Genomic DNA, 13,533 nt, shown 5'->3' on the forward strand with positions numbered 1-13,533 from the left:
AACTTAATCAAACATAATAAGAACAGCATTCAACACAGCTGTAATGCCTCACTGTCACACTGTTTTAACATCTCTAAGAATCAAAAAAAACCTTATTTATTTTAAAAAATAACATTCACTGTGAATCTTTTTATATATCACTGAATTCCTTTTAGACTTCGAAATTTAGAGACTGAGGTGTGGGTACAAGAGGGTTAAATTGTTCCAAATGTAGAGCAGAAGTAGGCTGGGCAGTTCAGCAAGGATTCCCTGAAGGTCCTCAGACTTGAAGATTTTTCCTAGAAAAAGATGCTGTCCAGTTTTTGCTGACTCACATACAAGCTTAACCATTATAGTTCAAACAGCATAGTTCATTCAAAAACATGCATAACCAGACACCCTCCCTGACAGTGCTGTAAACTAATACACCTAAGTTTAGCTGAACAGCAGCTTCCATCAGACAGGGATGTAGAAGAAGGTGGGGATGCAAGGTAAGGGAACAAAACAACAGCAAATAGGCTTCTACAACTTTTCTCCAAGATCTGTGCAAATTATTCTGGTATTTTCTTTCATGTTTTCTTGCATCTTGTTTTATTTCTGTTCAGCAATTGTAATCCTTCACTGACTGCAGGGACACCTCGTGGTGAGGACAGGTGAGAACAGCAGGCTGCCATTCAGTTAATTAAACCAAGTAGAGAAAGAGTGACAGATGTTTCTGCTCCTTTGGATAATCAGCACCAACTTCCACTCCCACTCTGCTTCTGGGACATACATTAACACATGCAGAACACAAAACACTGACACAGCAACTTCAAGAACAAAGAACTGAGGTGTCCAGCAGACCTGAACTATCTAACAGTCCACTTATAACTATTAACTTGTGTCCTGCAGGGGCTACAAGAGTGGCTGATTCAATGTGACATCAGTTGAAGCAACAGTCCACAGAATGGCTGTTATGGCTTTCCCCCTTCCTCCTTTCTTCAATGTGCCAGCAAAATACATTTTAATGACTCACTACAAAATTTCTTGCGGGGATTTTCATTTTTTATAAAGGGCACGTGTGTGTGTGATTTTAGCTGGGATTCCCTTTCTCCCCACTGCAAGTACACCGTGGCACTGTCACTGCAGCACTTACTCTGTTACATAATAAGAATTGCATCAGCTTGCTTACCCAGTGCAGTGACCCAATGCAGACCTTGGCAGCCAGAAGAGGGACGGTGGGATCTGTAGGTCGCAGTTTCGCGCACTCTTTGAGCACGGACACAGCATATGCTGACTGGAGGAGTGGGAGAGAGGAGGAGGAAATAAAAGAGGCTGATTAGACAATGCTGTTGAGAGTCCATGCAGAACATTGCAGTGACATGTACAAAGAAGTGCTATGGAGAAAAGAATCCCACGTCAGCAACAAGTCAGCAACTTCATTCCCACCTCCACGTGCAGACGTGTGTACATGCACACACACAAACACACTCTTCCCACACTCAGAGGAATACGTCCAAGAGGCAGCCCTAGCCCTGTCTGTGCACTTCACAAGAAACAGTTTTCTTAGCTATCACTGCACTGGTTATTTTAACTCTGCTCTCCCAATACACAAGAATTCTGCTGTAGTTTTCCTTGCATATAATCATCTTCCAGTAAGCCAGAAGAGATCAGCAAGTGTTTATCCTCCAGTACATTCACATTTTAGGCCAACTTCATTCAGAGAGGTTTGATCAGCTAAAGTAATCTGCTCAGCAGGTTGTTTTGTGTCTTCTCCAGTTCCAGAACATACAAGAAAGCAACTGGGACTCCACCATACAAAGGGTGGATGCAGATCTATACACTGTTTAGTGGGTGATCCAAGTACGTGTTACAAAGAAAGCCCACAAAACTCTTGCTGTCTTTCTGGTGTTAAGTTACCATTAATGAGGATGTTTTTCAAGATTAGCACTTGCATAGCCCTTTTCCCATGTGCTCTGCAAACATTGCACATTGTGTTTTACAGCACACATCCATGTCTGCCACATTTCAGATGCTTTAAAGGGGAATGAAGAAAGCTCTGATCTGAGGCAGTGATGAGAAGGCCACACCTCAGACAGCAAGAAGGTGACAGGAGTTGCCCTGCCAGAGACTCTCAGCCCATTCCACCCCAACCACAGTTTGTGTTACATCTAAACCTTCCTCACTACTGACCCTAATCCACTCAAATTTTCTCATGCTTAAGTTCAAGGGACATCTTGGAATTTCTCCTTTTGTGCCTGTTTCCTCCCAGAGTCTCCCACACAGTTCCAAGACACAATGTTCCTGCTCCAAAGCACGTTAAATAGTCATGCCCTTTCTATATAACAGAAAAGCAGCAACAGAAGCTTGCAAAGTCAAACAATCTGCTATTCCCATCAGGACCCGGGTGTCTCCTCCAGACCCCCAGGAGCTCTCCCTACCAGAACTCTGACCCACACAGTGTCTGGTGACTGCTACAATCCCCTGCAGCAACACCACAGCTTCACATTCCCACTGTCCATCAACACTTTCCCCCCAATAACCACACCAAAGTGGGCTGCACCTGCCACCTCCTTCCTCCACATAATTGAAGGTCCACTTCTTGCTATTGAATTCAAAACCTTGATTAGAAATATGCTTGGAAGGGAACCTGGAAAAATGGATGTCCATCAGCCATGCTCACCTTAAGGCAAAGAGAGGTTTCATAACCAATGGAGCAAGGAGCAAACCCTCCTGCTTGAGAAGCTTGGGTACCTGCCCTGTGGTCTGAACAAGAGCAGCAGCACACTCTACATTCTTCAGGCTGCTCCTACTTACATAGAGAATCAGGCATGATGAGTAAGAGTGAGGAAGCATTTGCTAATTTAACATTCAAAATGCACAATTTACCTAAAGCCAGAAGGAAGCTTGTCTCAGACCAAGGATGGAGATCAATAAACTTTGTCCTAGAGTTTGAACCATTACTTCATCCCTCTGAGAAATGAAGACATGTAATTCACCCCTGAGGTACAGGAACAAACAAACACACTGCTGTGCTCTCTTGCCACGAGGCAACTAGCATCTCTCACAATGAACCTCCTTGACACCTATTTGTTCAGAACAAGTGGTGTCTCGGGTTTTAGTGGCATCTTATTGCTCTCTTTTGCAAAATGCACTGAAAGCAGCTGGTATTCCCAGTAGCATGATGGATGTGTTGGAAATCCAAGCGTAACACCATAAGGGACCTAGGCTGGATATCATCTTCTTGCCTTTCTACCTGCATTCCAGCCCCACAGGTGCTTCCAGAAAAAAAAAAAGTGACAGCAGGACAATATGCACCATAACAGCCAGTATATCTGCAGCTGAAGCCCATCAACCTTTGTCCTCTCACCATGCAAAAGTGAACTGCAAAGGCCAGATATGTAAAAGGCCATACACTGTCCAGAGCCAACACTTGCAAAAACAGACACAAGCTCAGCCCAGTGGTCATTTCTCAGCTCTCCACCAGCACTGCAATTGCAGGGAAAGCAGGAGGCACCTGGGAGCTGGTGGCAGCTCTCCTGTGGATCAGCACAACCAGCATTAGCACAAACCAAAGCAGTGACAGGCCTGACTTAATATGGGGCACAGCTGTAGGACCTACAGCAGAAGAGAAGTGACACCACCCATTCCTTGCCAGTTCCTCAACTCTGCTCCCTCCCTGTCTGCAGGACAAGCCAATGCCACAGCCTCCAAAACCCTCAAACCACAGAGCCCTTGCCATGTCTGTCCTGCCCCAAGCCTGATCAGGAGGCCACTGCAAAGCAGTGACTCCTGAATGCTGCACAGGAGAACGTCCCACCTTGTGCCCACACCCAAACACCTCAGGTGTTGAGTCACTCTACTACATGTGTACTTGAGAGCTTCTGAACATGGATTTACAGAACAAGAAGCACAGTTTCTGCACTGCTCCTAAAACATTTACAAAGTTATGTCATTTTAAAGAAGTTTATAAAATTTGCAACTAAACATATGGAGCAGAAGCTGTTTTAGAAGCAGGGTGACATGAAGACTTTCTCCCCAGCTGCATTTTAAAAATTCAAGAGATATTATATAATTGCACCTTGAAAAATTTACTCAGCAGATATTTTATACAGATGATGAAAACATTAGTCAAGGAATGACAGGAGAAATAACATCCCACTCCCACAGTGACCTTACTTAGAGGAGACTGGTATGACATGTCATATCAAGGTTTCTTAAAGATACTAATTACAAACTAATAGCCAGGGAAAAAATATCAAGCACTCATTACTGAATATCATTGATTTGTAAAAATATTGAATATGAAAAAGTGTTTGTGCAACACTGAAATAATCTGGTAATTAAAATGTACATATTCTTTCACTTAGTGTGGGTGGACCAGGCAGCCAAGTGCATTGTTTGTGAGATTCACTGCAAGGCAATAATAATTTGATTTATTGGTGAGGCATATTTTGAGAAGTGCAGAAATTGAATTTCAAGTGAGTACATGCTTCCCACTCCTGATTCTGAGCTTCAGAGGGGCTCACATAATAATTCAAGCCAGGATTTATGGTGTTTCTATTTAACTTGCTAATTGCTGGCTTATAATGACTGCACTAGAATCAGTTCCATAGGACTACAGAAAGTTGGGTCTCATTTGGCCTCTCATCTAGAGCAAGGAATCACAAGGAAGCTATTGGGGAAGGAGAATAATAGAGAGGACACCTCCCCCTGCATAATTATGGCAGCCATGGTTTTGAATCCTATAAGGGAGTAAAATGTAAAGAAAAACAACTATCCAAACACAGAACACAACTCCCACTCCCTATTTACTAATTCAATAATCAAGCATGGAGGCATACACTGCTCAAAGATGCTTGCACATGAGCAGAAGTGAACCAAGAACATCCTACAGTTAATCTTCTTTCTTCCTTTTCCAAATGGCTCGAGAGAATTTGCCATCAGTTATGGTAAACCACAGATGCTGCCCAAATGGTTTTTCTGGGTTACTCCAACACAATTTCCATTCTTTCCCCTCCTTTGCTCTCTCATCATACCAAAGCAACCAAGGAAGGAAGTAAGAGAGCCATTTAATACTTAGAAGATAAAGAAAATGCAGATATAAGTAAAAGGAAGAATAATTTCCAGACAGTAAATAATGCCTGATAGACTTTCGGCATGCCACGAACAGTTGCTCTTCTCTTGCACAGGTTCCATAAACCTCCCTAGTTTTTTGCTTCTTTGCTACTTTTCAGCCAGAAGGAAAAATGTTCCTCAAGATGGTGGGTTGGTAGACAGCCTCATTCTCAATTTACCTGGCACTTTAGTACACAAATGAATTTCCACAACTAGCGCTGCTGTATTTCTTGCATCATCCTATCTAAAAACTGCACTATTTCAAAGGGATTGTGGGGAAGTGGAGGAAATCTTTCATCCCAATGCAAGAATTTTCATTCCCTGTGTCCTGGGATTCACAGCCATTTAGATATAAATGACCTTGAACTGACACAGAAAGATGACAGAATGAACAAGCAATTGAGAACTCCGGAAGCAGTAGTTTTGCTGTTAGCTTTCCACTGAATTTTGAGATTTCTGTGAATCTCAGCATGAACATTATTCCCCTAAGACATTACTTCTCTTAACACAGGCACTGATTCCCTCCCTTTTACCTTGTGTTTATCAAATTAGAGCACTGGAGTTAAGCAGCTTCAAATACTCCCTCTTAAAAGCACCTCTTACATTCTAAGATCTATAAGCACACATTTGTACTTGCTAATATGACAAACACCTCACTTCACACTTTCTGTCAAGAAAAGAGAGTTAAGCCTGAAGGCAATTATATAGCCCACCTAGGTATTCTGCTCAACAGTCAGGCATCTTAGGAAATTTCCATTTTTTGTACTATCTACAGCACACAGGCAAACTCCCTTCTAATCTTTCCTTTGCACCAAAGGAAACCAAACTATTGAATATCCCCAAGATAGCTGACCTTTGTAACAGGATCTTTAGCCAATGAATGTTCAATATTTTAACTTTCATTCCCCAGCAATGCTATTTAAGGAGCCATCCGAGGCCTCTGCTGCTCCCAAGGTTCCTGTCTGCAATACAAAGAGAAATGTACTTTTTTTTATGTCAGTTGCCTAGCAACCAGCCTAAGCTTTTGCAAGGATTCCAACAGAAGGAACAGCCTAAATCATAAAATTTGTCTGCTGTTGCTGCAGAATTATGTATTAAATATATTTTTAACTTTCCTTCTAACCTTCTGGAAAGCTGCATGTTGGCAATACAGGCATGGCTGAGTCAAATTTGAAGCTCCTTGAAGCACTCAGAGACATCTGCTTTTGCTGCACTGTTTAAATAAGGGGAAGGATTCCTTTTTCTGGGTGCAGCACAGATAGCAGCAGCTCAGACATTAGCTTGTCATTATTTGGCTATGACCAGTGTGTATCAGCAACTTGCTAAGGGCTCCAAAATCAGAGTTCATGTCTGTGTAAGACTGGTTTCAAAACCTTAAAAATGCTGCCAGCACAAGCTTTGAGCAAGACTGCAGTACCTCCAACTGCTGAGCAGCCAAAGGGAGCACAGTGACACTGCAAGGCTGGCTGTGGGAAAAGCTGGAGCTCAGTCCTCCGAAACACAGCTGAATGACAGATGCCAAGAAGGATTCAATTACTTCCCTCTATACAACACCAGACACCTCCTGGAGCATTACATGATTAAGAAAACCATTCAGGTAGACATGCATGATTTTTTCTTCCCTGTTGCCTTAAAGAGGTACACACATAATGGCTAAGAGCAGAAAGGAGTACTTTGTGTAGCTGAAAGCAGCTTTAGCTGCCTCGTTTCGCAAGGCATCATGCTTGGAGCTTACATCCCCTGCTGCCAAGTCTGTCCATCTACAGTGCACACCACTGGTCCTGTGCTGCCCTCAGCATGGGCTTGAGGGGCTGGGGAGGGTCAGCAACAATGCAGCCATCTCTGAACTCACACAGCTGCTGTGTCTTCAAGGCAAGCACTGAGCTGGCCATGTTCTGCAGGGCTGGAGAGCTTTGTGGCAGGCACCACAGGAACACCAAACCCCCAGCAGCAACCCCAGCACAGGCCTGCTGAGCACACTCCTTGCTTCCAGCTCCACTGAGATCTCACAGAGGTTTTTCCCCACAGACCCTTCAGCTGTTCCCAAGATCTTCCTTTACTCACTCCCGAGGGACTTCAGCCTTCCAGTGAGTAAACAGCTGAGGGGTGAAAGCAAACTATCCTCTCCTAGCAGATACTCCAGCCTTCCTTCATCTGGCTTAAGGCCATATTACTACTCACTCCTCTTAAGAAACACACATCCTAAAGCTCTTCACTCACTAACCAAGTTGTGTTGTGGGGTTTTTTTCAGGCAGAGACATTGAATATGACTATGAAAATGTTTCCATGCATTGAATACACTAACAACAATAAACATCCACTGTACTTTAAAGATTAAGCTTCATGAGAGTTGAATGGCTCAGTTAGGGCACCCAGCCCTTTTAGACTACACAGACTCAATTCAGTGTTCACAGAATAATTTCACTGCTATCCTTGAAGAATCCCTCCCTTACTACTATTATGAAAATGGCAAGTTATTGTCACTAAACACAAATCTTGTCTCCTTGTGTGGTAGGCAGCAGACAGGCATCAATGTTGCTTCATGTTGTCCAAGGCATGTGTTTTAACACACATAATGCAGATCTAGGAGATCTTAAGTGCCATAAATTTAAGCTAGAGCCTACTCACTATATGCACTTCTCTACTCCCAGGGAGATCCAGCAACACTTTGGGACACCCAGGCTAGGCTCTGTGTGAGAGTAGTAGTTGTGGAAGGGGACAGAAACCTGAAAAAGGAGTATGTAACTGATCCAACTGATCCAAGGCCAAGGAAATGCTTGCGAGTGCACAAGGACCCTATTACACATCCCTTGTGCTTGTAATACATCATCTAGACACTATGATAATTTTGCCTCCAAGTTCAGAAATGTCAGTAGAGCTACCTTAGTCTCCAGGAGAACTACGTGCTGGTAACCTCCATGACCTCCAGGGAAAACTGATTAGCTGGAAAGCAGCAGCAGAGAAGAAATCTACCCCAAGCAGCTCTCTCCTCTGCTACGAAGACTACAAAGTCTTTTCCACGCCGTGAAAGAGAGTTTGGTCCTTCCTTTCCTTATGTTGCTCAGTACTGGTCACTTTTTCAAAATCTTGAGACGAGCAGATGCAAGTGTCTGTGCTGGTTTTACCCTGGCAGCAGGACAGTGGCTCGTCTCATTGCCCGAGGACCCTGCCAGATGGCACCAGGCTATTACACCACTTGCCACTCAGCCTCCAGCCTGGCCACGCAGGGAGCTGCAGTGCCCACTCAGCCTCCAGCTGATATTACCACACAGCCAAGGTTATTACCAGGAGAAGCAACTCAAAGCATCTGTGAAGAATTCGGCGTTCAGCACCACAGGAACAAGGCTGTTGCATTAGAATGCTTTAAACATCTCTGTCCTATTCAGAACTGCACTTGGTGACACAGGACATCGCCCACCACATCTTTGCCATTGTCTAGGTTTTGCCAGCACTTCCTTTCCTTTTCCATCTAAATTTGCCTACAAAAGCAGTTCAAATATAATGGTGGGATTTGTCATTTAGATATACATGCCTCTCTTGTTCAGTGAATAGAGCTCAATATAAAAGGCATTCCTAAAAATGGGCTAAAAAACAACCAGACCACACCATCTCTCTTAAGATGCAAGTTTCTGAGAAACACAGGAAAGTAAAATTGCTACCACTCCATTATTTCCACCACTTAAGTGGATAAAAGACAGACAGAAAGGTTATGCTTCCTTGAGTTTTTTCATTTACAGTTTTAGGAAGCCCCAAGGCCTGTAGGAACTCACTGAAGTGATGTGCCTATTTTTGTTAAGACACATGCTTTTCAGAATAATGTGTAAACTCAAGCCTACGTGTGGTAATGAGCCAAGGTGTCTGGCCTGACATTCAGACTGATCACTTGTGAAAAATGACAATCACCACTTGGCAATTTTTTGGCTGGCAGAAGAAGAAGCTACACTGAAATCTGACTTGATTGACTTAATCTCAATATACAAATTAAACATACCTCTAGTCAAATTCACTGTAGAAGAGAGGGCAAGATAGGATTTTATGGCACTTTTAAGAAGGTCAGAATTGAAAATCCTAAAAACATGTTTAAAAAAAAAAGAGAAACCAAAGTTTCCAGTATTTACAGGTTGATAAAACTGTTCCTGTCGTGCCCAGAATTTATGAGTGCAATTTGCTGTACTGCAGAACAAGTAATGCTGCAGGATGTGAGGTTTCATTACCAAGAAATGAGATCATGAATTGGCTGTGACTGAGACAGGTGAAAATAGATCTTCACCTATAAAAGCTCAAGTACACTCTGCATTTTGCAGTCTAGACTGGCCACACTGTTTTCTCATCAGCTCTTTCTGCTACACTGGAGCACTTGCTTGTAAATGAACTCTGTCCTGCTATCAAGCTGCAAAGCAATATAAAAATGTATGCCACATCTCCCATTAGCAAGATGATGCATTGCAGAGTATATGACAGGAATCTTCAGGGAATACTTTGGGATTAGAAGTGAAATACTGCACAGATGGGATTGTTGGGTAAGGGAATTCCCTCTGACCCATATAGGGCTCAGAACATTTAGCACTTTTACATCAGTAGGCAAGATCAGGATATTTTACCTTGTAAATATTTAAAGTACAGGCAAAAAGACATGGTGTACTTGAAAATCTGAAAAGTACAGAGACAGGGACAGTACAGAGATAAAAATAAAAAATAGCAACACAAATATCTAAGTAACAAATATTCTGTAACACGTAGGGAAGGTGAAGAGGTATGCAAACACAGAGTGAACAAGAATGGAACTGCCATGCAAATTGTTCAAAGCTAAAGATCAGTCCCCACTTCTGCTAACCTATGCTAACCAAAGACTGAAGCACAATTATTCTCTGTATACACTCACTCTCAAACATCAACAGTTAAAAATCTTCACTTGCTCCCCAGCAGATTACTAGAGCTATAGCATTGTCTGCTGTTGAGAACCAGGTTACACAACTTGTAAAGCCTACAGAACTCCCAGACAAACCCCATGTTCATGGTAAGATTCTGTGCCTTTCTATCATGGCCTGTGTATCACTGTTGTGTCCAGTATCAAGAGTTCAAGCAGGTACTTGAAGGATTTGCAAAGACACAGAGGGCAGGACTGTGTTAACCCCAGCTGAATTCCAAGGTGAGCTGGACATGACATGTAAGCCCCACTTGACATAGGTCAGTGCAAGGTATTAGCACCATGGCACCAAGCTCATTGTTTAAGGATTCCACCAGTACCTTCAGCTTTCCTTACTCATGATTGAGTCTGGCCACTGTTTGCAAGCTTGGAACTGGATTTTTAAATGCTTGCACTGGACTTCTGTAGCAATCTGTGAAGCTCTTTCTGACTAAAGATCTCTGTTGAGCTCCCTGCTGATCTAAAATGCATTGTCAAAGCTTTGGTATCTCATAAATCAGCCATATATGTTATGTTTAAAAGGGGACAATGCCTCCATGTTCTGGAGTTCCAGAACAGAGTCAGAGTTTGCAAGGTCCCAGAGAGACACCCCTAGTGTCTCACAGAGGGGTCGCCACAGCTTTGCCTGGTGTGTTCCACAGATCCCCACTGATTTAGGCTCCATATAATCCACAGGGCACTCTTTTTCCAGTGTTCTGCTATCCTTATTTTTTGCCTCTTAATAAGAAACATGAACTTGTGTTGTTGCAGTAAGATGCCATCACATCTTGTCCTAACCGCCACAGACAAGACTAACCCCTCCTCTTAAAAGCTCTTGAAAACTTCTCTCAGACTTTTTTTTCACCCTTTAAGGTGAAAAAATCATTTCAGACTTTCCATAGTGCTGCTTACTATACCCTTAGTCACATCTGATGCTCTTTATTAGACTTTCTCTCATCGCTCTACCCTGTTTTGGAAGCAGAATGCTTAACCCCAGACCATCTTCCAACATAAGGCTTTGCCCATGCTCATGGAAGTGAAAGAATTCTTTCAGACCACTTCCAAGCTTTGCAGCCACTTATACCTCACAAGACAATTTCTCTGCAAAAGCACAGATTCGTGCCTTATTTCCATGCCAAGGCCGCTGTTTCCAGCTCAGCTCATAGCCATAAAAGACCAGTAGTAGCTGGAATTTGGCAAATGAGTGCTAGCTGGTGGTCTCCACTCAGATCCACATGGATTCCTGTACACTCCAGGAGCACAGAATATAGGACAATATTAAGTGGTTTACTACTGCACAGCATCAATTTGCTCATACCTCCCAAACGTGTTGGTGGGGACTCTAAAATAAACTGGCTACATTTCGTACCATCTACATTTCCTACAGGAAGTCCACTCTTTTAAGACTGATAAAGAAAAGCTCCTGTTATCTTTGCCTACTTTTCATAACCACATTCCAGCCATCTCAGTGGTTTACTAATGACTTTCACAAACACCACACTAATTTTAAAAAAACACTTATGCTGAAACACATGACCATGCCAACATTCCCATTGTTTCTTTTTCTAGAGTATATTTTGCACCAAGCATTTCATATAAATATGGATAAAGATTTAAAATATTAAGGTTTAAAACATTAAACATTACAAGCTCTCTACAAAAAAAAAAATTACATTTCCTTTAATGGCTGGAAAAACCACAGCTTAAGTCAACTGCCCAGACACAGAGTGAACTGATGGCAGTTTTAGATATTAGTTCTTTCTTATACTAAGTCCATTTATGTTGAACCTGCAGACAATGGACAGCTGTATAATGCTTTTCAACCCACAGCTATGCACAAAATCCATTTTTCTCCTTGGTAATGAGAAAAGAACACTACACAGAAAGAACAGTACTCAATACCAAACACACAACCCTCATCACAAAGTGCAATCAGAGACTAAAAGGAGAGCACTGTCCTTTCACAGACCTGCCTGCTGGCATCTAGTCCCAAAACACACATGACACATTCAAACAAGTAATCCAGATCCACTCTTTCAGAAGAAAAAGGGTCCTTTCTGGGCCCTTTCGTTTGAACCTTACCTTTCCACAAGCTACCATGGACAGGGCAAGCTGGTACCAGAGGTGAAATTCATCAAATGCAAACTTCATGGCTCTCTCCAAGCACTGAGAAAGGAATTGCAAAACGAATATTAGACTTTATTTATTTTCTTCCTTACACCTTTTGTCGAGACTGCTGCTTGGGTCAGGAAACAATCTGTTGTGGCCCTGGAGACCCAAGTGATTTTTTCTTTTTAATGACACCATTTACACTTCTCAGCTAATGGGACTTGCTAGCGTACACCATCACTTCAAAAGGGAGATACTTCGTTCAAGTGCCTACATACAAATTAATGTCTCAAACAATTCTGTGTGCATTTCTGGCCTGGGCAGTCACAGCTCTGTAGCTGTTTCTGCTGATTGCTAACTAGCACACTCCATTTTCACCTTCCCCGACAAGCCACCACAAAGAGAAGTTTTTTCCAGAGTGTTTGGAGGGGCAGAGGCCGGGGGAGGTACCTCAGACAGCATCACATACTGCCCTCTTCTGCCCAGCGTGATGCTCAGGAGGTCGTAGACTGCAGAAGCATCCCGGAGGCTGATGGCTCGGTCATCCTGCTGCTCTGGGGCTCGGCTGATCACTGCGTCCCGGTTTGCCTGGCGCACACACAAGTGAGGCATCAGAATCCAAGAGAGAAAAACACAACTGACTCCTCCATAGGAAGCTGCACCCAACACGCATAGCATTTTGTTTAAAATCATCTCACTTGTTTTTTTCTTTTAAAAGTTTATGCCAACATAAGGAAGGTGTTTCCACAGAGGTGCTTTCTACCTACCTGAAGGAAGCTCAAGAAGATAACTGTATCTACAGGAAGAAACTGCTACACATATCTTATCTGGGTTTCAGAATTAGAACATTATGGAACAGATCTACCAGATCCCATTTCCTCAATAATTAGAAATTCAAGGCCATCCATAAAGTATCTTCCTTATTTTCTAATTAATTAGAAATTCAAGGCCATTCTTAAAGTATCTTCCTTATAACTTCAATTGCCTGCAACTATGATAACTCTTTCCAAGGTTGATAATTTGTCTTCCATGTCTACACTAGATTTCTTCACAATAGCATCAATGCTTGTTGTTCTTTTTTGTGACTGACCTTTTATTGTTAAATTTGAACAGGTTGCCTAAGTAATCAGATTCGCCTGTCATCAACTTAAAGCAATTACACATTTTAGCAATGCAATACTGAATAGGTCTTTTTCAAATATATAAAATACGTCTTAATTTTGTTAATCTATCAGTACATTTCTGGGCCTAGATCAAGAAGAAGCATTACTTTTGACAGAAACAATCAGTTCAGCAATTTCCAAGGATGTCCCAAAATACCACATGCTACAGACTCAGATTTATCTCCAAATCCCAGCCCTTCGTGCTTTTCTGAGCAAAAAGAGGGAGATTACAATTCCAGAGTAAACGGAAAAATCCCTCTGATTTCCAAACACAGAGAG

The 13,533-nt window shown here is 42.5% G+C and overlaps 1 protein-coding gene across 1 annotated transcript in view; it reads right to left on the minus strand.

Annotated features, from left to right (window-relative positions):
• The window catches only part of TTC7A (tetratricopeptide repeat domain 7A), a 170,066-nt gene that overhangs the window by 114,405 nt on the left and 42,128 nt on the right, over positions 1-13,533 (minus strand). Inside the window, exons 9-11 of the mRNA XM_021552353.2 lie at positions 12,542-12,679; positions 12,065-12,148; positions 1,151-1,255 (exon numbers count right to left, since the gene is read on the minus strand). Coding sequence (XP_021408028.1) covers positions 1,151-1,255; positions 12,065-12,148; positions 12,542-12,679 — 327 coding nt within the window. The remainder of the gene's footprint in view (positions 1-1,150; positions 1,256-12,064; positions 12,149-12,541; positions 12,680-13,533) is intronic.

Source organism: Lonchura striata, chromosome 3, assembly GCF_046129695.1.
Source record: "Lonchura striata isolate bLonStr1 chromosome 3, bLonStr1.mat, whole genome shotgun sequence".
NCBI classification, from domain to species: domain Eukaryota; kingdom Metazoa; phylum Chordata; class Aves; order Passeriformes; family Estrildidae; genus Lonchura; species Lonchura striata.